At 57.5% G+C, this 24,167-nt stretch overlaps 2 protein-coding genes across 2 annotated transcripts in view; both read right to left on the bottom strand.

Annotated features, from left to right (window-relative positions):
• Window positions 1-2,319, bottom strand: part of ZFPM1 (zinc finger protein, FOG family member 1) — a 34,928-nt gene extending 32,609 nt beyond the window's left edge. The window contains exon 1 of the mRNA XM_036390307.2: window positions 2,218-2,319. Coding sequence (XP_036246200.1) covers window positions 2,218-2,257 — 40 coding nt within the window. The 5' untranslated portion in view covers window positions 2,258-2,319. The remainder of the gene's footprint in view (window positions 1-2,217) is intronic.
• Window positions 2,320-10,235: 7,916 nt separating this feature from the next.
• Window positions 10,236-23,099, bottom strand: ZNF469 (zinc finger protein 469). Its single transcript, XM_036390374.1, is given in 5 exon segments — window positions 10,236-11,230; window positions 11,232-15,772; window positions 15,775-16,875; window positions 16,878-21,251; window positions 21,254-23,099. Coding segments are annotated over 5 exon segments (12,594 nt in total). The 3' UTR covers window positions 10,236-10,498.
• Between the last annotated feature and the right edge of the window lie 1,068 nt (window positions 23,100-24,167).

Below are 24,167 nucleotides of genomic sequence, written 5' to 3'. Positions count from 1 at the left end.
GAAACTGTCCTCTGCGGGCAGGAACCCCCAAAAATGAAAGGGAGAGATGCTCGGGGTGTTTTCTCTGCTATCGAAAGCCACCATCGCGATGCAATCGGCTTTCAAAGCCTCCCCACCGCTGCCGGGGGGGCTCGGAGGGAGCGGCACCCCCGGCCCCTCCATCCCCGCTCGGCTCCAGCCCGGAAAGGCACCGAGGAGAGGAAGGTTAAAGCAGCCGGTTAAATATAGTCCGGTGTCTGATCTTTGTCTTATCTCTGCTGGCGATCGCCCGCTCTCCCGGCGATCTCCCCGCGAGCCTTAATCTGCGCCTCGCATCGGGCTTCAAAAAAAAAACAACAAAACCCCAACCCCACAAGAGAAGGCGAAGCCAGAGCGAGAACATCGCGTCACCCAGGAAAATAAAATCAGCAGATACCAATCTGGAGGAGGTTTTTAATGCTCCAGCCGAGATGATAAGGAGGATAGACTTTGTGGAAACAGGTCCGGTCTGTACATGAGAGGAGTCTGGTTACCGGAGCCCTGATTCATGCATACCTTCCCTGATGGAGCAGCGGCAGGGCGCTCTCGCCGCGCTCGCCGCGTCTAATGACTGTTTTCATGTTGACACATACAGGAAGGCTTCCAAGCTCTCAGCTTTTAATCACTTTTGGCCATCGCCGGCGGCCTGAGATCAGCCTCCCACTTTATCATTTCTTCACATCTCTGCAGAAAAGCAGCAGAGGAAGGAGATACGAGGAGCCGCCGCCGCCGCCCGGCCGAGCTGCCACGGCCTCGTCCTGCCCCAGTTTGCCCCGCAAAGTCCGCGCTGGTGGGCGCTGGGAGCGGGCATCCCGCAGGGGCTCCCAGCGCTACCGCTCCGAACGCTCCCGGCTGAGCGAGCTGCAGTCACCCAGGCAGGGCTTTTTGCCGAAATAAAGCCGCGGAAGTTGGAGAAAGCCAAAGGAGAAAAGTATCCCGGAAAAAAAGAAAAAAAAAAAAAAAAAAAAAAAAGAAAGGAGGCAGCTGGGACTATTTTTAACTCTCCCCGGGTAAAAGTCTAGCTGAGCGTTATCACCACAGCAATCACCCCAGGCAGGGAAACAGGTAGGTGCAACTCAGCCTTGCAATTATTTCAGGAGAAAGATAAAGGTAGATTATCACATGGTGGCCAGCCTTCCCTATCCTCCCATCTCCCTCTTATCACCAGCTTCCATCGACTCGAGGGGGAAAGAAAAAAAACACACACACACACCGGAGAGGAAGGAGAAAAGCCAAGCTGAGCCCGGCACCAAAAAACTTCCAGCACTTTGCAGGATTTCTCTGCTCTGCTGGTGCATCCTCGCTGGAGCAAAACAAGAGCCCGGCCGATGGAAACCCTCGGGAACCACCATTGCCCAGGGAGGGACAGGGATGTGTCCCAGGGAGGGACAGGGATGTGCCCAAAGCCCCGAGGGATCCTGCGGCGCTTCCTCATGGCCACGTCCCACCTGGGCTGGGATGCGGAGCGGGACCTGGGGGCCAAGGACAGCGTGCCCGGTGGGGAGGATGGCACATGGGGACCATGGGGACGGTGGCACGGCGGGTCCAGCAGCGCCCAGGCAAATGGGGGTCCCCGTGCGGGAAGGGGAGCCCTGGCAGGGTCAGGGCGCTGTCCCCACGGTGAGGAGCCCCCGGCGGGGCTGGGGTACCCCAGGGTGGATGGGGAGCCCCTGGCAGGGTGAGCGGCCCACGGCCGGGGTGAGGAGCCCGCGGCAGGGCTGGGGTGGCCCGGCAGCCATCGGGAGCCCCGGGGGGGTTCGGGGAGCCCCCGGCCCTGGCCGCCGGCGCTGGATGGGAGGCAGGCGGGGGAGATAAGATCACAATTTCAGGCCGTCCCGACAGAGCGATGTTATCAGGACGGGACTTGCAGAACGGAATATTTTAAAGCCTTATCGGGGCCCCCATCGGGAGCCGGTACCGGAGCCACCGCGCTGGCGGGGGGGAGGCGGCGCAGGAGGGAGGGGGGAGCGGCGGGGACAGAGACCGAGGCAGGCGAGCGGTCGGTAGCGGGAACGGGCACCCACGGCGGCCGTCCCGGGGGGGTCCCGGGTGTGTCCCTAGAGTACCGGGGGGACCGGGGGAAGGGGTGCGGGAGCGCTGCCGCCGAACGGGTGGTGCAAAAAAATAAGCCGGGAGGGGGAGTGGGTGCGGTGGGTCCAGCAGGGAACGACGGAAGGGGTGCCGGTAGCGGCGACTCACGTTTGATCTGCCGGGGGTTGCTCTGTTTCCTCCTGGACATCGCTCGGCGAGGGGCGAGCCCGGCGCCCCGGCTGGCGGCTGGGCGGGCGGCAGGTGGGTGGCGGCGGGCGGGCCCCCGGCTGCTCGCATGCCCGCCCGCCCGCCCGCGGGGCCGGGCCGGGGCCGGGGCCGGGCCGGGGCCGGGGCCGGGCCGTGCTCGGCGGAGCGAAGCCGCCGCCGCCGCCGCCGCGGGATTTTCTCAATGGGCGCCGCGCCGGATCAAACCCGCGGAGCGCTCCGGGGGGCGGGGCCAGCGCCGCCGCCGCGGCCGCCCATAGGCCCCCGCCCCCCGCCGGCCACGCCCACCGGATGGCGCGCGCGGCGGGGCGGGGCTAACGGCAGAGGGGGCGTGGCCTCGGAGCGCGCTCCCTGCGGGGGCTCCTGTGCGCGCTCCCCCCGCGGTCCCCCGAGGGTCCCAAAGGTGTCCTAGCCCCGCTCTGGGAGCCCCGTGAGGCTCCAGCCCCTGCTTTGGGTCTGGCCCCACCCCGTTAGGTCGGACCCCCCCTTTTGGGTTCCACAACCCATACCCAGCATCCCGAAATTCCCCTTTGGGGTCTTCCATCCTTCTTTGTGTTCCCCAAATTTCCCTCTGGGATCCCTTGTGACTCTCTGGAAGGTCCTACACCCACAGCAAATCCCCCTGCTGGAACCTCAGTGCCATCACTGAGTCCCAATTCACCTTTCACAGATGCTCAAAGACTCTTATGGGGCCCCCCAAACCTTCTGTGGGGTCCCCAGGGGCTCTTTTGGATCCCTTGGAACCCCTCTCATTTCCAGATGAATGGTCCAAAACCTCCCACTGTGACTTCCACGACCCTGGCTCAGGGTGGGGGACACCCCAGGACACCCGGAGGTGGTGTAGGTGTCCTGGGGTGCCCCCTTGGCATCATCCCAGCCAGGTGACCTGTGAGTATGAAGAAATTTTGGGGTGAAATGTGGGTTAAACAGGAGCCACATAGATTCTGAATCCACGTTGGGAATATTGTCCTGTGAAAAACAACAATTTCTCCCAAACTGGACCTTGCCATGGCTGACCTTGGATCGGGGGGATTTGGTGGTGATGGCTGCTGGTCCCCAAATAAGGATGGACTTTTTGGATCATTGCCAGCGGTGATGGCTGGTGATCCCCAAATAATGATGGATCAATGGAGAGGGCTGGTGGGCTGTGGGGACACAGCACAGCTCGGTCATATCCCTTCTCCATCTATCCCCGGACATGGGATGTGCTTTTTTCCCCCCTTTTCTTTTTCTTTTTTTAAAGGGTTTTTAATTAACTTCCTGTTTCAATGGTGGGATAATGAGTTTTAAGCAGCGCATGATTCCAGTAAAGAGGTCAAACCGGCAATGAGGATGTCAAAAGAAATTAAGTTAGGAATTAAGAAGAGATCCAGGGGAGAAAAAAAAAAAAACCAACCCAATGGGAGGAGGGAGATGCTGCTGAGGACGAGGCTCTCTGGCTGACCACCCCCCAAAACCATCCTGGCGGCGCCTTTCACCTCAAATGGCCTCGAATCGCCGCCTTCCTGGAGACCATCCCTGGAGAGCCATCCCTGGAGAGCATCCCCTCGGGGAGCAGCTCTGATTGTGGAACCTCTCCCCTCCCTCCCTCCCAGCCCGGCTTTGCTGGGCCCGGCCCAGGGAGCCCGCATTGGGCTCTGCTCCGTGCCAGCCGTGCTGGCTCTGCCTCCAGCAGGGGCTGCTGAGGGGACCCCCAACCCAGCCCGGCCCTTTTGGGGGTCCCCGGGCTCCCCCCGGCTGGGCTGTGGGGATTTAGGGGCTGGGAGCATGGCAGATCCAGCCGGTCCCTCTGGCACATCCACGGAGCTCCCCTGTGGTACTCACCTGGCGTGTTTGCTTACACCGAGATAATTAGACAAGCGTTTAATTAAACACAGCATCGTTAATTGCGCGGGTTTGAGGGGCTGGGGGGGAGCGAACACTGATGAGATGCCCAAATTTCCTCTCCCTGTGAGGCAGCAGAGGGATGGAGGCTGTCCCTGGCTCTTGGTGCTGGAAGAAGCAGTGGCAGCATCTTGAGGGGACATTGTCACACCCACGGGGGGCTGCATTTCCCCCCAAAAATGCCCCAAAAAGCCTCGCTGGAGCCGGTGGGCTCTGCCACCCTGCCCTGGGGAGCGAAGGAAACAGGTTGCAGTCCTTCCCCTGGCACATCTCTTGCCAAAAATGTCCCTTTAATTCCCTTTCTGGCACCATCCCAGAGCCACCTAGATCCCCCCAGACGTGACAATTCTCAGTCTCGACCACCACCCAAGGGCTGGATCCTGACACAGGGATGTCCCCAAATGCCATCCCGTCCCCAAATGCCCCCCCGGGGGCACCCATGGGTGGCCCTGCACAGGGACAAGCAGCATGGTGGCAGAGCCAGTGGCAGGGCTGGGTGTCTCCCTGCTCCCTTCCCGAGGCCGTGGTGTTTGCAGGGAGATGGTTCCAGGGGAGCCGAATAAACAGCGTGTTTTCCCGAGGAGTGAATTACACGCCTGCAGAGCAGAGATAATGCGGGAGCAGCCGTTCCCCCCATTGTGAGCGAGGTGACATCTTTTTATGGAGCTGTGTACATTTGTATTAGTGCCAATTAATCTGCCCTGATATTATTAGAGACGCGGCGAGAGGAGGCGGCGGCGCAGGAATGTCAATGGGAAGAGCCAGGAGCTGCCTCTGCCGGATTTCAGGGTTCAGGGGTGGCTGGGGGGCATTTTGGGGGGCTGTGCTGAGCCCCCGGTGCCACTGCCCGCTGGCACGACCTGCCAAGGCCGCAACACCAGCTTTTTTCCCGCTCAAAATATCCTATTTTAGAGGTTTTTTTGTCCCAAGAGGGAGGACTGGCATCGCGGTGCCCACCTGCAGAAGGGCCCTGCCACCTGCTGGCAGGAGAACCCGGCCCTGGGTGCCACTTGTCACCTGCCCGTGGCCCAGCCTCGGGTGGCTGCCAACAGCCCGGGGTCCTCTGGGGCTTGGGCACAGCTTGGGCACGGATGGGACACGGGTGGGACATGGGTGGGACAGGGCAGGAGCAAAGCCTGGGCACGGTTTGGGCAAGGTGTGGGCACGGTTTGGGCACGTTCCTCCCTGACTTGGGCATGTCCTGGGCAGAGACGCTGCTGTGGAATTCCGGGCTCCCGGGAGCTGCGGTGGCAGCGTGGAAGGGTTTAGGATTAAACCAAATCCCAAGCGTGGAATGGTTTAGGGTTGAAAAGCCTCCAAGATCATCGAGCCCCAGCACTGCCAAGGCCACCACTGAACCATGTCCCCCAGTGCCACATCCATGTGGCTTTTAATTTCCTCCAGGGACGGGGGCTCCAGCACTGCCTTGAGCAGCTGGGCCAGGGCTGGACAAACCTTTCCATGAAGAAATGTTCCCAATACCCATCCTAAACCTCCCCTGGCAGAAATGATACTGGAGGCTCCTGAAACCAGGTGGGAATGTGTGGGTGAGCAGCCCCCAGTTCCCAAATCCAAGGCTGGGATGTCTCAGTGCTTATTTCCCCCCTCCCTCTTACTGATCTCCTTCTGTAGGAATGATGTTCTGAGTCCCAAAAGGAGCAATCCAAACAATTCCTGGGCTTCAGAAGCATCACTGCTGGCAGGATGGCATCCCTGGGGGCTGCATGGCTCTGTTCACAGCCCCCAGGGCTCCAGGTTTTCCTGCATGAATTCAGCACCAGGGGTGCAGGATCCCTCCCTGTCACACACCCTGGGGAGGGAGGTGGGAGCTGGGCTTTAAATTCCTGCTGTGCAAGGAACGGCCAGATTTGACTCAAAAGCAAAAAAAAAAAAAAAATTCCTAAATCTTCAGCCCCTGCTTGCAGCGTGACAACCATGGTGGATCCCGTTATCCTCCAGGCTTTATGGAGAGGCTTAAAGCACCTCTGGCTCAGAAACTTGGCTGTGGGGCTGAGAAAAGAAAGGCTGGCTGGATTTTGGGGGGGGGGGGGGGCTTGAAGAGCAAACAGCTTGAGGGAAATTGAGGGTGGTGGCAAGAAGCCAAGAAATCCCCCCCAAGGGGCTCCATCGATGCCAGGCACCTCCCATCAGACCCACCCTGCAGCCCCAGGGCCTGGAGCTGTCCCACCCCTGAGGATGTGGGTGCAGACTGGCCCCATATCCCGGGGGTGCAGGGCTGGGACCCCTGGACGTGCTGGGTCCCAGGGGAGCCCCCCTGTGCTGCTGTCCCCTGCTGAGCAGGGAGTTAATCCCCAGCAGGGAGAAGCTGCCTGGCTTTGCATCCTCACTGGAATTATGGTGACAGGGGCCTGCAATCTCCCAAGTGACAAACGCTGCTGGATAATGCAGGACTCAGCAAACCCGGGGGCTTTGGGGAGCTCAGAGGAGCTGATGGGTGGGGGGGACTGAGGGAATGGGATGTGGGGGAGAGCAGGGGGGAAAAAACCTTCTCACATTTAGAGGGGAAAGGATAAATTAAATAATTCAGCCCCCAAAGATGAGGGGATGATGCCAACATCTCCCTGGGGAGTGGCATTCCCGAGCCAGAGGTGGGTATCACTCATGCTTTGTGCTTCCAGAAAATGGGTGCAGCTTTGGGAAGGGGTCCCTGCACCCATTCCAGGGCCCTGGGGATGGATCCCATTCCTGCAGCATTCCCCTGGCTCCCAGGAGACTCATTTCCAGGTGCCCAGGTGATGAATCTGGAGGTGTGGGAGAGCTCTGGTAACAACCAGGCATGAAAATCTCCTCCTCCGCCCTGCAGGTTTGCTGCCCTGGTGAAATATAGCAGAGGGAAAACATAAAAGTCCCATTTCCAGCTCCATAATATTTCCTGCCAAAACAAAGTAAAATGTGCCGTCTTAAATTTTCTGCAAAATTCTTTTGAGGTTATTTTTTTCCCTAAATTAAGCCATACTAATTATTTTCAGCCACTTTATCTCCACTCTGCAACACACCAGGAGGGTGCAGGCGGCAAGCATTTTAAGCCTCCATAAACAAAAGAGTAGTTTGGAAAATAATTCTATCAATTAATCAAATTAATCCTGCAGTTTTAGTTACAAGCCCCGAGTGGCGAGGATCCCAGCCGGCAGTGCCGAGCTATCTCTCACTGACAGCGGCTCCGTGTTGTGATTGCGGCAGTAATTAAAGGATGGAATACAGGAATTAAAGGATGGAATACACCGCCTCCGTGGGGGCTCCCAGCCCAGCCCAGCGCGGCCGCAGAGGTCAGCTCGAGGACAAAGTGGGCATGAGAGAACTGGGCCTTCAGCAGCACCGTCATCATCATCATCATCAATCACCAGCAGCAGCAGCAGCATCGTGATCATCATTGCCATCATCATCAAAAAGGGATGAGCAAAATGGGCCCTCACCAGCATCATCTTCATCATCATCATCATCTTCATCATCATCATCAATCACCAGCAGCAGCAGCAGCATCATGATCATCATTGCCATCACCAACACCATCATCATCAAAAAGAGATGAGTAAAATGGGCCCTCACCAGCATCATCTTCATCATCATCATCTTCATCATCATCATCGCCATCACCAACACCATCATCATCAAAAAGGGATGTGCAAAATGGGCCCTCACCAGCATCATCGTCATCATCTTCATCATCATCATCATCACCATCACCAACACCATCATCATCAAAAACGGGATGTGCAAAATGAGCCCACACCATCATCATCATCAGCATCATCATCATCATCACCAGCAGCAGCACCATTATCATCATCAATCACCATCATCATCATCACCATCACCATCACCATCAAATGGGGATGAAGAAAATGGGCCCTCACCATCATCATCATCATCTTCAATCAGGAATGAGCAAACTGGGCTGTCACCATTATCATCATCATCATCGCCATCACCATAAATTTGGGATGAGCAACTGGGCTGTCACCATCACCACCACCACCAACACCATCATTATCACCATCAAAAATGGGGAATGGTTAAACTGGGCCATCATCATCACCCATCACCATCACCAACACCATCACCATCACTGTTACCACCTTCACCACAAATTGATGACCAACCTGGGCCATGAACACTTGGTGACGACCAAACTAGGTAACCCCATCACCATCACAAAGTGATGATGACCAGACTGGACCACCACCATCACCAACTGATGATGATCAGATCAGGCTGCTACCACTGCCAGTTGGTAATGACCAAATTGGGCTGTGACAATCGCCAATTCATGATGACCTAACTGCGCCATCACCACCACCAGCTGAGGACCACCAAACCAGGCCACCACCACCATCACCACCACCTCGTTTTTGTCCCCTCAGGGACAAGACTCTCCTGCTATGAGCAGCACCTGGACAAGATCTGTGAGGAAGAGGAGCTGCAGGAGCATCTTCACTGTTGAGAAGCTCCAACACTTTGCAAACCATTGAGGTGACAGCAGTGGCACCAAGGTCCTCCTCAGCCCCTTTACAGAGGACGCCTCAAACATCCCACAAACATCACGCAGACAGGGAATTTCTGTGAAAATATTGGAATATATTTGAAAAGATTAATCATGGATGACTTTACAGTACCACCCCATATTTTTATCTCATACTTTATTTAACAATATTAAAGAGGCGCTTTAAAAGCACACGGACAACATCATAAAACGGCGTTTCCTGCTCTCTCTCTGCTTCTCTGGACAAAATATCAAAATAAAAACTTTTGACAGAACACATTGCACCCAAGGTAAATTACCTACAATAGTTTTTTATACAATACAAAGAATTGTAAAGATACATATTAACAGAATAAAGCCTCTTTTTTTTTTCTTTTAACTCTAAAACAAAACAAAAAAATCATTGCAGGACAGACGCAAAGTACTCTGACTGTTCATATCACATCAGTGCATTACTTCACCTCCTTGACTTGGGAGTATTTCAATAAAATCTTTCCATGTCCTCATTTGCACCTGAGATTTCTTTCTGGATCCAAAAGTTTGGTTGTAGAACGTGCTTGTTTAATGTGACGTAACATTTCTGACACTATGGAGTACCAGCATAGAGGAGCTTTTTCCCTAAAGTTGTGTTTTTTTCCCTAAAATTGTATTTTTTCCCTAAGTTGTATTTCTTCCCCCAAGTTGGATTTTCCCCCTAAAGTTAATTTTTCTCCCTAAGGCTGAATGTTTTCCCCCTTGAATTGGCTTTTTTTTTTTTTTAATTATCTTTTCCTGCTCCATTTTTTTGACAAATAATCGCTTCTCCCTACCAATTTCCCGTTTTTTTTTCAATCAAGGAAGTCTGTATTCACATTACAAATGAAGAATAGCACCAGTAACTGCATAGTACAAGCGGATACCTATAGAGCCACTACGTCAATACAGTAAGAGAGTTTAGAAGTGATACCGTTGAGGGCACTCGGACAGTACCGATTTTTGCTGCGGTAAATTGGCACAGTTTTCTCGTTGCACAAAAAACCCCCCCCCCCACAAACAAAAAGAAAAAACACACACACGCTCACACACACACACACACACAAAAAAACCCAGAAAAAACCCTAAAAAATCAGAGTTTGTCACAAGTGTCAAGGTGCAGTTTGCTCGCGGGGACGCTTCTCCTCCAGTCCCATCGTCTACAGTGGTCAAAGAGTGGCAGCATCCTCTGGAGGGCTCCGACAGCCCCAGAACCCCAGAGCTGGGTCGTCCTTCTCTTGACGATGTAGAAACAAAATTCTTAGGGATGGCTGTCAAAATATAGGACACTTGGGTCTTAATTTAATTTTTTAATTGTATCATCGCTCAGGCCAGCTCCCAATTAAATGAATTGTACGGGATTATTTGTGCAAAATCTTCCACAAAAAAAAAAAATTTGCTTTCTACAGTGTACTGCACCTTATGAATAAGACGTCTATGGAATGAAGTTCATCTCTTCAAGTACTTTGTACAAAGATAACACAGACACAGACTCAAAAGGGTCTGAGATTTGCAAGTATCCTTATAACCTCAGCACTTCTGCAATAAAGCAATTGCTCTCGACGATTCAGTCTGCCCAAAGCGATTACAATTTCAGTTCATGAAAATCATCAGCAACATCAAAGTTCTAGCATTTGCATGATAAATCAGGTGAATTAAAGTAGATTAGTAGACACAAAGCAAACTATTTCACAGAGGCTGCAGTGCAAGTTCATTTAAGCTAGACAGAGAAATCATGCTACACAAACGAATTTAATGCTTTGATAATTTTTTCCCTTGCAAACCCCATGAAAGCAGCTGAGGATCACCATAAGTCAGTTCCATAAATTATTCTGAAGTATCCCTCCTTAAAGGAATTTTAAAGCTGGTTAATTTTTGCCCAAAGAGTTGGCTGAGCAGGTTGTTCTGGGACTCGGCACTGCGGTAGCTGGCCGGGCCGGCCGCCTTGGCCCCGCGGGGGCCGTGCCAGGAGCCGCGCGGGGACGGCGCCGGCCCCTTGGCCAACACCTGGTGCAGGCTCTTGCCCAGGATGGCTTTCCTGCGCTTCACGTCCCCGTTGGCGTGGCGGAGCTCCCCTTTCTTCTGGTTGTAAGGGTCCAGGACCATCTTCTTCAGCTGGGGGCCCGTTCTGGGCTTGGGTGCCAGCTTGCTGCAGTGCGTGTCCCTCCTGCCGGGGGACAGGGCGGGAGCCTCGGCGCTGCTCCAGCTGCCACGTTTGAGCTCAGCGGCGCTCTCGCTCCTGCCCGGGCCTGGTGGCCGGGCTTTCTTCTTCTTCCCGTCTCCTTCCATGTTCTCCCGGGAGCCGGAGCTGCTCCGGTGGCTCAAGGACTTGTGTTCTTTCCTCCTCTTGGGGTAAAGCTTGCTGGTGGCTCTGCCTGGCTCTGCGTGGCCGTGTCTCGTGGTGTTGCTGGACACCTCATCTCTGGGCTGGTGGCTGCTGGATTTGCCTGGGTTGCCGCCTTGGTCCTTGGTGTTAGTGCTACTGTCCTTAGCCTCAGGCATGGATTTCTCCTTCCCTGAGATGGGCTGCTGACCCTCCTCGGGGCTGCCCACACCAGGGAGCAGCCTCACTACCCACGGTTTTCTTTGGTGGCACTGCATCTTTGGAAGCTCTGTTGACTGGGGGTGATGCTGACTTGTCCTTTGGGGGCAGGGGCTGGTGGGCACCTTCTGGAGACGCTGGCTTAGCTGCATCTTCCCAGGCAGAGGCATTGCTGCCACTGGGACTGCCCCATTTGTGGGTGTCCGTGGCTTGTGGAGACTCTGCCTTGGGGGAAGGAAGCTCTGAGACCTTCTTGGCAAGCTGGAGAAAAGGGATGCCCTCCATGGCGTTGGTGTCTGCGCTGGGATTTTCCAGGATACAGGTCCTGTATTCGTCTTTGCTGCCTGTGCTTGTTGTTTTATGGGCATCAGCACCGACACGTTTCTGGGTCAGGAGGGGAGGGGACAGTTTTTGGTTGGTGGTCTGGTGACAAGCTAAGCCAGCAAGGTCCATGGGAAACTCAGGCGAGTCCAAGAAAGGAAGTGGTTTCCCATCAAAGGCTCCTTTCTCCAGCTCCTCGATGGACAGGCCAGGGATGTGGCCGAGCTCGGGGCTGCCAGCAGCAGCCAGTGGCAGAGATGGGGACAGGCAGGGTGGTGGCGGCAAAGGGTCAAATGGAGACTTCTCCATCTCTGCCAGGAGCTCTGAGAAGTCACCCACCATGACTTCTGCCTTCACAGAGGGTTGGGGTGCTCCCAGGTCACCAGGTGCTGTTGGGAAGGAGTCAGTGGGAACCTGCAGGCTGGGGCTTCCAGCTTCTACCAGCTGAAGGTCACTCGTGGGGGCCAGGTGGGCTGGTGACCTGTGTGGGACTGAGCTGCCATGGTGAGCCACCTTCCGCTTCTTGCTCGGTGGCATTCCCTCCCGGAGAGATCCGTCCTCCTTCACCTTCTCCCTGCCCTCCCTGCAGGCAGCACCAGGCCTCATGACCCCTCGGAATTTGAAAGTCTTGCTGCTGCCCGCCAGGTGCTTCTCCATGTGCCGGTCGTACTGCTCCTTCTTGGAGAAGGTGTAGTTGCACATGCTGCAGATGAAGGACTTCTTGATGACGTGCATGACATCAGCACAGAGCTCGCAGGCGTACAGGGTGGTGTGCTTGATCTCCTGCTCCTCCACCACGCCGTGCTCCTGGCTCAAGTGGCTCCGGAGCTCTTTGGTCTCCTGGTAGAACATGGGGCACTTGTGGCACAAGTAAATCTTCTGCAAGCTGTGCACGACCAAGTGCCGCTGGAGCTTGAAGGGCTTGGGGAACTGTTTGCCACAGTGATGGCAGTCCCGGGAAGGATCCTTGCAGTCTGGATGCATGGGGACAGATTTTGGGGTGTTTTCACCTTTCCCCGTGTGCTCTGGAGATGGGCTGGAGGGTGCTTTGGACGAGCTGGGTGCAGGTGGCTTCACTTTGACACTGCTTTCCACGGGGTCTTTCATCACCTTCTCCTGCTCAAGGGGCAACTCCCTGGGGCTCTTGCTCTCTCTGCTGACCCCATGGCGGCCACCAGGGTCGCCGTGCCGGGAGGATCTGGAGGGTTTCCGGCACATGATGGTGTTGAGGAAGTGTGTGACAGCAGCATTGTCCTCACCAAAGCAGCCTGGCAGGCCCATCACCGACTTCTGCGCCTGCCCCTTGCGCGCGAACTGCGTGGCGTGCTCCCGCAGGTGCTCGTTGTACATCCAGACGTCGGAGATCTCCTTCAGGCACATCCCGCACGCCCACAGCCCGGCCTTGTTCCTGGCGTGCTTCTCCTTCAGGTGGTCCCGGAGCTGCTCCCGGGAGCTGAATTTGCGCTGGACACACATGTAGCAGGTGGGAGGAGGGGAAGGGTTGTGGGAGAGCTTGTGGAAGTCCAGCTCCCCCAGCGTCAGGAACCACTGGAAGCAGACTTTGCATTTGTACTGCTTGTCTTTGGTTTTGATGGTGATGTCCCCACGGTTTTTCCCCAGTTTCCCATCTTCCAGCTTGCTCCTGTGCTTGCCCGACTTTGGCTTCAAACTCACAGCGTTGTCCTCGCCATGGCCAGGAAGATCCTCGCAAGGGCTGAAGAAACACATGTCTCTCATTTTCAGCTTTGCATTAAGCATCTCAATGTCAATGGTATGAAATTCAGGGGAGTCCGAATCCCCATTATCTTTGGCATTGTAGGACTCTTCTGCCAGGTCAGGGGGCTCAGAGTTCACTTCTTGGAGCGAGTGCTCATCCTCAAGGTCCATCAGAGGCTCAAACATGTCCTCGGCAGAGAGGCTTTCCCCCTCCTTCTCCAGACTGCCCCAGATATTCAAGCTGGAGACATTGTCCATGTGGCTGTTTTGGCACAAGAAGGTCAGCATGTTGTCCTCCAGGTCAATGTCCTCCTTCCCTTGGTCGGTCTCCTCCTGGTCCAACCTCAGCTCGATGCTCTTAGATCCATCTGGAGCAGCATCTCCGCTCTTTGCCTTGCTGCCATGACACATGTTCAGCATCAGGGCATCGTCAACGGAGATGGTCTCGTACTCGCAAGGGTCCTCCCTGGTGACACAGAAGGAGCTGGTGTCGCTGAGGTCAGAGGCCAGGCGGATGGTGAAGAGGTCGATGGCCCCTGCTGGCTGCAGGCTGACCTCGGGGACAGGTTTGGGTTTCTTGCTGCGCTTCCCGTACACCCGCGTGCACTTCCTCCGGACAAACTGCTCATCCCTGGGGAACAGCTGGGAGAACGTGGAATCATCATCAAAAAAGCTCTGGAGGTCTGAGGGGGCAGTGCTGTCCCCACAGTGCTCCCTGCCTGGTGGCACATCTGCCTTCACCCACCGCTGTGGCTCTGCAGGAGGAGGGCAGGTCCCCGGCGCGCTCTGCAGAGCACCATGCCCAGGAACATTCTGGGTTGTTCCCAAATCATGGTTCTCCAGCAGCAAAGCCCCTTCAGCAGGAGCTGCGGGACCCTGCAGGGCACCACTCCAGTTCCTGGTGTCACTGCCTGCCACAGGACTGTCCCCTGTCCCGGCATCCATGTCCTCTGTGCCATCAGCACCACGATGCTGCTCTGTGCCCACCTTCCCCCATCCCTTTGCCACTTGCTCCACAAACCCACTGATCCATTTTTTGCAAGCCTGCGTGTCTTCCACTGCATCTGGATCTTGCACCTCCCCAGGACAGGTGACTGTGCCCGTGGCCGTCTCCTTGCTGACCATCTCCTTCAGAGAACCCATCCTGCTGCCCAGGTCTTCCTCAAGCTCAGCTGCACAAGAGGATTCTTTGGCTTTTTGGGAGTGCTGGGCTGTGCTGGTCCTGTTTGGCTCCTCTGTGGAGATGCAACCCTCTGGTTCGTGCAAGCCCTCCATGATCCCGGGCAGGCTGGAGCTGAGGGCAGCAGGACCTGTGCTCTTCTCCAGCTCACAGGGTTCATTCCTGCTGGGAAACACCTTCGCTTTCCTTCGCCTCACTTTCCTGTTGAGCTGCTTCTCTGAACTGCTGTTCTCCTCACCAAGATCTTTGCTTTGGCTCCTTCTGCCCTTTTCTCCTTTCCTGACCTGCCATCCTGAATCCACCTTCCCAGTCCCTGCCTCTCCTGATCCCCTCACTGCCAGGCGCGGTCCCTTTGCCTTCACCTCCCTCTGCAGGACACGTGTGCAGTGCAGCTCCTGGGACATCTCCAAGGAGATCACGCTGAGGTCACTGAGCACTCTGCTCACCACCTCCTGCATCTGTGTGCTGGGTTCTTTCTCCAGGTCTGGGAGTATTTTCTTGGGAATGCGCTCAACGGTGGAGGTCAGCGCCTGTGAGCTGCAGGTTTTGTCTTTGACTGATGCCTTCAGGCTCCTCCTGGGCACTTTTTGGGCTGCTTTTGATGTCTTGTGTGCAGGAATCAGAGAGGACCTGGGAGTCTTGCTGGGCTGTGGCAAACCACCATTCTTCACCTGGTGCTTGACAGCTTTGTGCCTGGTCAGGCCGGGCTTGGAGCGGAAAGTGGCTGAACAAATGTCACAGGTCACCGGGAGTCCATTGGGCTTTCTTCCTTTGTGGAGCTCATTTTGGGATGGCTCTGGAGTACTGCTGGGTGTGTAGTCCTCTCCTTGGCCCACGCTGCTCAACACACAAGCCCCAGCTTCTGCAGCCCCATGGCTTTTGGAATTCTCCCCTTTTAAACACTCTCCTTTACTCTCTGTGGTTTTGGAAAGACCAAGGCTCACCTCTGCTGCCCCTGGAAACTCGTGGCCATTTAATTCAGCAGGACCAAGATCTCCAACCCTTGTAAGACCTCTGCTGATGGCAGCTGACATGTCCTGAATAGCAAAACCATTGCACAAAGCCTCTGGTTCACTTGGATGCTTATTCCTGACATGGGAGCAGTTTTCAAGCTTGTTTTCTTGGTTCAGGCTGACCTCCCTTTCTTCCATGGGCAGAAGATCCTCTGTGGGCTGGGTTGGATAATCCTGGGTTTCTGGAGAGGTGGAGTTAATGACTGTGTCTGTGATAGCACACCCTTGGTTTTCTTTAAAATTTGGCAGCACAGCACTGGTGTTTTCAGGGACCTCTCTCCCAACACCCTTTTGGTGGAAAGGCGGCGAGCAGGGAAGAGAACAGTCTTCCCAGGGGGTTCCTGGGGGCCACCCATCTCCAAGGCAGAGCCCACCAGACTACCACCATGCAGCAGAGTGCAGGGTCTCACTGTGCCCTCTCTTCCAGGTGATTCATAGCTACCCAAAACACCATCAGGGAGGTGATGAGGATGTTCCTCAGCTGCTTCCGTCGGCACAGCCCTGCAGTGATGCAGCAAGGGAGGGAAGGCAGGTGCCCCTTCCCATGTCCCTTGCTCTGCTGGGCTCACGGTGGGATGGATGTGATGGCTGCTGGCCTCGGGTGGACAACTCTTTGTGACGAATGAACTTGGTGTTGCAGGCAGGGAGGAGCTGTATTTCTTCTCATCTGAGAGCTGAGTGCTTAAACTGGGGACCTCTTCTCCCTCAGCCCCACTGCTCTGCACGCATTTGAGGTCGGAATATTTGGCTGGTGAGAGCAGGCTGGCTGGAGATTTGCCCGTGTAATCACAGCCATTGAGGGACAACTTGTCATTCCTTTCTCTGGGAACATCTGCACTGACCATGCTGGCTTTTATCTCCATCCCCAAGCCGTGATCCTGGTGGAGATCCCCTTCAGAGGGACCAACGGGGCTGACAGGACTTGTGGGAGCACTGCCCTGGTGCTGTGCCCCCTTCCCCACCCAAGTCCTTTCCAGACTCTCTCCCTCTTCTGTGCCCAGCGTTTCTTCCTCGAGCAAACCACGGCTGGGGTGGGATTGCTCATGTTTCCTAAATGCCAAGGTCGTTGTGTTGTTATCTCCCTCCTGCTCTTCCCTGAGCTGATCAGCTTTCCTTCCCTGCCCTGGCAGCGAGGTCACGGCGGTGCTGCTGGGTGGTGAGAGGTCATTACGCTCCTGGGAAACACCATCTGCAGGGATATTAATGTCCCTCGGCTCTGGGGCTTCATTTGCTAAGTGCTGCAGCTCTGTTACATTATTTCGCAGCTCCGGCTTTGCCGACGTGGATTGTTCTGCATGGTAAGAGCCCTCTGCATCCAACAGCTCCAGCTGCTCACATCCACTGGGAGAAAGCACCTCTCTCCCTGGAGCAGCGATATTTCCAGTGCTGCTTCCAGTGGGGAGATCCCCTTCTCCCTGGGTCTGATCTTCTCTTCCAAGGCAGCACTGCTCTGCTCCTGGTGCTCTGTCTGGATGCTGGAGGTGGCAGAGGGGTGGCTGGGAGCCAGCAGCCCAGGGAAGCATGGCATCAACAGCTCCTCCTCGTTGTTCTTCACTGTCCGGGCCACGAAGAGCTGGAGCTGCTGCAGAGGGTTGGCAGAGGCCTCCTGGGATGCCCCCACCATCTCCTGGGAAGGGCGGTCGCTCTCCTTGGGCGCACTCAGCATCTCAAACAGCAGCACTTTGGGCTTGCTGGCTTTGTCACTGGGTGCAGGGCTTTGATAGGTGTTGGGACTCCTCCTCTCCTCCATCTCCTCCACCAGCCTGGGCCCACCACCAGCCCCTTTGAGATCCACAGCATTTTTCACTGTTTTGGGGGGCTCAGTCCTGCTCAAGGGTTTTTCTTCCGTATCTGGGACCTCTTTGCCATGAGGTGAAAAGGCGAGATCCAAGGCTGGGGCGGCACCCTGCTGAAAGCCAAACTGGGGTTTAGGGTTTGGAAGATGGGCATCAAACTTTTCTAGCTCTGCAGGATCAGTGTCTGCTTTCCCTGGCACGAGGAAGCCCTCAGCACTGCACTGGCATGGCAGGGATGGCAGGGGGTCTTTGGTTACTTCTGCTGCACCCATGGTCTCGGGGAACATGGAGCTGGTGACAACAGGAGGGCTTTTTGCCACAGGGCTGGTGTAGATGGGAGCCTCTGTTTGGTCAGTCGTGCTTGAGCCAGGTAGACTTTTGGAAGAAGACCCACTTTCCATCTTCCTGAGGTCTCTTTCCTCAGTGGCCTCAGCTCCCTGGAGCTGCTCACTGCTGTCTTTGGAGCAGAAATGGTTTGTGGCCAGCGGGGTTGGGATGCCCATCCCGGTTTCCAGCGAGCCCAGCTCCAGCGGGCACGCCCAGGGCTCTCTGGGTCTCTCGTAGTCCTCACGGGCAGCCACCATGTCTGGCTTCTCCCCTGCCAGCCTCTCCCCAACGCAGAGGCTCGATCTGCCCAGCTCACCTGCCAAAAACAGCCCTTTCTCCTGGCCTGCCTCTGGCTCTCCCGGCAGCACCGGGAACCTCTCGGCCCCCTGTGCTCGCAGGTGGACAGCCACGTTTGGCTCGGATTTCTGGAGGGTGACGGCCACCTCGGAGTCCAGCTTGCTGGTCTGCAGTTGGCTTTCCAGCTCCGTGACCAAGCGCTTGATCTCCAGCTCGTCATCTGAAATGTTGCTCATGAAAGCCACGCTGTAATCCGCGATCCTGTCTGGCAGCGGCAGGGACAGCTGGCTGCTGGGGACAGCTCCTTCCTGCTCCTCGGGGAACTTCTTGGCCGGCGGCTTCTCCACGGAGAGGCTGTGGAACTGAGTCACGTCCTCTGGCAGCATGGGAGCCACCTCCTCCATGAGGGACCAGTCTTTCTCGGGCAGGAAGGGCGGGTAGGGCTGCTCGAAGGGCAGCGGCTTGCGGGGGGCACAGGGGAAGGGTGTCACATATCCGTCCTTGCTCTCGTAGGGATCGAACTCAGAGACGGGCAGCTCGCCAAATATCGACGAGGAGTCAAAGCTGAGGGGGGACGACACTTTGCCCTGCGGCATCTCCGTGGCGAAAGGGGAGATGCTGGAGTGCTTCTGCTCGAAGGAGCTGGCGCTGATGTCATCCCGGCACAGGTACATGTCATCCATGTGGGAGGAGCCCAGGGCTGGGGGCTTTGGGAAGAGGTTGTCCTCGTAGTGACCAGGAAGGCCTTTGGGATCAAAGAATGCGTTGTCACTGCTGGCACTGTAGGGATTGGGTGTCTTGGCAGCGAGCATCATTCCCACTGCATCCCCCGCGTAGGCGGGAGCTGCTGTGGGATTGGGATAATCCTTCTGAGTATCACAGAGCCCCTGTCCCTTCGTGAATTTGATTCCTGCTTCCGAGCAGGTGGCACTCCCACGGCCAGGACTCGGTTTGTTACCGCTGTGGGGTGGAGCAATCACCTCCTCTGTGTGGTATTTCAGCCCCTCGCTTGGGAAAGGGGCAAACTGGTGCCTCTGGTGGTCCACGGTGAGCTCAGGAGAGCCCTGAGCCTGCAGGGTGGGCTCCCCTGCCTCACCCAGGAGCTTTGCTGTTCCTCTGGGCTCTTCCACCCCCTCCTTAGAGGAGAAGCTGGCAGGGCTCCTGCCTGGGGTGGCCGTGCTGGGCATTTGCCTTTCCTGGGGCTGCGGTGATGGCTCCTCCTTTGCACAGTCCATGGCAGCAACATCTGGTTCTGTACTCGGCCGTGTCCTGGAGCCTGCCAGCAAAGGTTTGGCTGAGCCAAACCTCCTGCTCCCCCTGGGAATGTCCTCTTTGCTCTCCTGGCTCGTCTTTGGGCTGCTGTGCTGGGGAGGGCTGAGGGGAGTCCTTGGCACATGGGCTGGGCTGCCCGAGCGCCTCCTCCTCTGGATGCCACCCTTGTCACCAGCCCCACCAGCACAGGGTGGGCTCGTGCCCATCTCTCTGGGCACGCTGTGCTTGCTGCCAGCAGATGAGTGGCTGCTCCTCCTTCGGGCTCTGGCAGCACAATCCTCTTTCTCTGCATCCTCCTGACACGGGACATCCCCGTCCTCCTGTGCCTCCCTTTTCTGACCGTCCCTTTTCCGGCTGTAGCTCCAGGCTGAGTCTTTCTCTCTGGCCCTCTCACTTCTGCCCAGGCGTTTCTTGCTGAAGCTGTACTTGCTCCTCCCCATGAACCCCGTGCCACGCTTCCTCCTGCCCCGGGGCTTGCTGCACTCTGCCCCCTCCTCATCCGAGTCGGACACGTAGTCGTATTCCCTCAGCCCGCCCTCCTTGGTGGCTGCCAGGGGCCTCTCGGTGGCCTGGGGCAACTGGGCCTGCTTGCTGCTCTTCACCTGCAGCTTGTGGAGCTTGTTCTTCTGCTGCACAATCTTGTGGATGAGCTCCTTGCTCCACGTCCCGCTTCGGGGCTTCCGCTTCCTCACGTCCTTCATGGAGAACCGCGGTGGCTTGGAGCTCTTGGTGGCCATGCCGGGCCCCACCTCGCTCTTCATCGCAGGGTCTTGGCTGAGTTTCCTGGGATGCTTTTGGCTGGAGGTGCTGGCTGGTGGGATGCTGTTCTTCCTGCCTGCCCTCAGCCTGGCTGTCCTCTCTGCTCCCTCTGCCGCGGCATCCGGCTCCTGCGGTGCCACCCTCCGTGCCACCCTCCCTTTGTGAAGGTGCCGCTTTCCTGCCCCTCTCTTCACCTGCTCCCCATCTTCACAAAAACAGCCAGCCTTGGCCTCTCCTGCTGCCTTCTCCTCCGCTGCCTGCTTGGATTTGCTCTCCGAGGCCAGCCCTTCCTTGGCCTTGTGGGCCATGCCAGCCGCCTTCACGCCCGGCAGCTCCTCATCAGCGAAGACGTCGATGAAGCTGCTGTCAATCTCTGGGTTGTCTGACTGGTAGCCCAGGCCGTTGAGGGCCTCGGTGATCAGGCTGTCCAGCTTGGCATCGTCGATGTCCAGGTCGGAGGCGCTGAGCGGGAGGGAGCCGGTGGCCAGGCCGTGGAAGAGGCCGCCCTTCAGAGCATCCTCCTTGCCCTCGCTTTTGCCTTCCCCATCCAGCAAGAAGTCATCACTCTTGTTTAGTGCCAACAGATGTCCCTGGGGGTCTGGAGAGAGCGCCAGACCAGGGGGTTTGGAGGGCTCTGGTGGGAGCGCCTTCCTCCCCTCGGCTGCCCGGGGAGCATCCCTGGGCTCTGCCTGGGCAGAGGGGTGGGAGGTGCAGTACTGGCGGTGCTGCAGGAAGGAGGACAGGTTGCTGTAGTTCTGGTCACACTGTCTGCAGGTCAGCAGCACGTCCAGCTGGTCCAGGCTGGCACTGCTCAGGGAGGTGGCCAGCAGGTGATGGGAGGAGTAGGGTGGTGGAGGCTGCTCCCCATCCAGCCCATCTGAGCATCCTTTGGCCACCTCCCCTCCAGGTTTGTGGAACGGGCTGCCCGGGGCACATTTCAGGAGGCTGTTGTCTTTCAGAGCATCCGGAGGGAAGCTGAAGGACTTGACAGTGTCTGGGGGGTGGTAATGAAGCGAGCTGGGACTCAGAACCTCGGAGGGGTGGAAGGCTTTGTTGGCATCCTTGGCATGGCAGGGGTGCTGGAAGAAGGGCGAGGGGGTCAGCGCTCCGGACATCTGGCTGTCCTCGAAGTTGAGTGGGCTGCTGGACATGGGGGACAGCGACGAGCAGGTGCTGCCACACGTGGGGTTGGGGACAGGAGACGGCAGTGGGGACTCGCAAGGGGAGGCAGCTGCCAAGGCTGATGGTGGCAGGACCAGCCCTGAGCCTGATGAGCTCCTTGAGGGAAGAGGAGGACCTGCTTGAGCCATAGTGTAGAACAGGGCTTTGCTTCTCGAGTCGCAGGCAGGAGACCCCGTTCCTTCCCACTCTCAAAGGAGAAAGCTCCCGTCACGCTGGGATCTCCCCTCTGCAGGCTCTCTCCTGATAACAGCTTTTTGCTGTGGTACCCTGGAGAATTGCTTATGGGGGGCCCTTTCTGGGCTTTCCCGCTGCCCTGCCAGTCCGACGTGCCCAGGGGGAAGGGGAGCTTCTGGCTGCTGATGTGTCTCGACAGCTCCAGCCTGTTGGCACCGGGCACTGCAGAAGGGAGGTGCATCTGCTGCCAAGGCAGCCTGGCATTTTTCTGCCTGTGCTGCCTCTGCTCGGGGCCAGACTGGCACTCGAATGAGAACTGGTTTCCAACAGGGTTTGAATAAGGTGCTGAATTCTGGTCCATGGGAGAAAACGCCTTCGTGGCACCTTCCCAAGCTTGCACAAGCCGGGGGTGGGTGGGTGCCGTAGTGGGAACGCTCGTCTCGAAAGGCACGGCTCCCGCGGGGGAGCTGCAATAGGCCTTGCTCTGAAAGTGCACTTGGGACAGGGACTTTGGTGGCACGGTCCTTCTCAGGGGGCTGCTCTGCACCAGCAGCCGCGGGCTGGGGACGCCGTCCTTGGCCGAGGCTTGCCTCTTCCCCACCAGCTTCGGCATGGTAGGCGAGTGTAAACTAGACGGAAAAACAGCTTGGTTTTCTTGGAAAGTGCTTGGGTTTTGGTCGATAGCACCAGACGACGGGAGAGCACCAGTGGGCTCGGCGGGATGCTCGGCCCTGCCCTTGCAGCAGGGCAAGGGGCCGTGGTGCAGGGCCGGAGGGGGCGGCGGGTGCACGAAGGGCGGCGGTGGCGGCGGGGCCGCGGGCAGCCCGTGCAGCCTCCCCTCGGGGGACGCGCTCTCGTAGGAGCCCCCGCCCAGCGGCTCCTCCGGCCACTCTCTGGGCGACGAGTGGAAGGCGAAGGCAGCGGGAGCCAGCTGGGCGGTGGCGGCGATTCCCACGTCCAGGTACTCCTGGCTGCTGTGGAACTGCTCCTTCCCCGCCTCGTGCAGCAGCTGGAAGGGGAACTGGCACGGCAAAGCCCCCAGGCCGTGCACAGCGGCTTTGCCACCCTCGGAGAAAGAGCTGGGCTTCTGCACCGAGATCCCGTAGGTAGCACCGGCAAAGCTCTTCTCCGGGGAAGGCCAGGACTCGGCCCGGTTTGCCTGGAACTCTAAATAATGTAGCTGCCCATGGGTGCCGGGGCTCTTGAGGGGGATGCCGGCGGCGGGGGGCTGCCCCTTGGGGCCGAGGCCGGGGCTGGGCTGTGAGGTATAACTGGCGGAGGCCCGGCCGCCGGCGGAGTCGGGGAAGCAGCGGCCAAAGGCGATTTCCTCGGGCCGGAGCTCGGCGTCGCGCTGGGCGATGCCGGGCACGTGGAAGCGGTAGCTGCCGGCCGCGGGGGCCACCTCTGGCTTCTTGGGGGGCGTCACCTTCTGCTGCGGGTAGGCGATGCCGATGGTGGGGCTGGGCCGGGTGCCGGCGATGCTGAGCCGGTAGAGCTGCTGGTGGCCCCGCTCGCTCTTCGCCGAGCGCCGGCCGCGCTCCCGGGCCCGGCCCTTCCCCGGCGGGGACAGCGGGCTGCCCTTGACCTCTCCCCAGATGCTGCTGTCATTGCCGAACTTGGGCTTGCACTGCAGGGATTTGAAGTCGATCTTCCCCGCTTGCTGCGGCCGGATCACAGCTTCCCGCTGGCTGTGGGGCTCCTTGTCCTTGGGGAAGGGGGATGTCCCCTCCCCGCCCAGCGCCCCGCCATCCTTGTCCCCACAGCCTTCACAGCCGAAGTCCTTGTCGGGCTCTTTGGGGCCGGCCTCAGTATCGCCGATGGTGTAAACATGCTGGGTCTCTCCAGTCATGATACCGAGGAGGGGACAAGGCTAGAGAGCCCCGCTGTCCCGTTCCCGTCCCGCTGCGAGCTGCCGTGCCCCGGTCACGGGCATGGTCCCCCTCCGATGGGCACCGGCAGAGGGGCAGCAGCTCCCCGGGGCCGGGCTGCGGGCGGGTCCCGAGGGCCGGCGGGGCTCTGCCACATCCTTCAGACCTGCAGCGAACGGGAGAGAAGAGGGGAAGGCTGGGTGTCAGTCAGGAAAAGGGCCAGAACAGATTTTGGCCCCTTTTCTTGGGCTGCGGTTGGAGGAGGGGGCACGGCAAACCCCCCCCGGGGTGAAGCCCTGCAGCTTCGGGCTCTTCAAAGGATGCTCAGAGCAGTTCACCTCTGGCAGAAGCTGCTGAGGAAGCACTTTTTTTCCCCACGGGAAAGCTATTTCTGGGTTACTTCTTAGCAACATAAGCAGAAAAAGATGACAGAAGAGCTCCACCTACGGATTAGTGGGAAGGGCTGTCGGGATGGGCTGGGAGAGGCATCCTGGGAAGGGCTCTCTGTCCCCATGTCCCCGAGTGCCTGTGTCCTCATGTTCCCGTGTCCCCAGGTCCCCGCTGCCGGAGGGAAGGTGAAGGGAAAGGTTTCTGCTCCACCACTTTCCCCCTGGAGCTGCCCCTTATTGCTCCGAAATCCTGGGAGAAAGGACTTCACCAGCCTCCCTGCGAATTGCCCTGGAAATTTTAGATGTTATTAAGGAGGCAAAACCAGAAAAGCTGAGTCCCAAATTTCCCAGTTGATTTTACATCCCAGACCTCGGGGTGTTGGACACGGAGCACAAGTCAAGCGCAGCCTTTTAAAAGGCGCCACCAGGATTTTATATGGAGAAGGTTTTAATAAAAAGAAGGGTGAAGTTTTGCTTTAAAGAGTCTGTTTTCTAAAGAGAAGTCTGCTGGAAACAGTGAGGGGTTTTTTTCTCCTCCCTCACTGGAAATGTTTCTTTACCGTCTGCTGCAGTGGGTCAGGGCATGGCACTGCTGGGAGGGCGTGAGCAGCAGGAAATTCAGTTTATTCCTCTCCTTCTGGGTGTAATTCCCACAGATCC

The sequence above is a fragment of the Molothrus ater genome, chromosome 12 (assembly GCF_012460135.2).
Source record: "Molothrus ater isolate BHLD 08-10-18 breed brown headed cowbird chromosome 12, BPBGC_Mater_1.1, whole genome shotgun sequence".
NCBI classification, from domain to species: domain Eukaryota; kingdom Metazoa; phylum Chordata; class Aves; order Passeriformes; family Icteridae; genus Molothrus; species Molothrus ater.
This window is presented reverse-complemented; position numbering and strand designations above follow the sequence as displayed.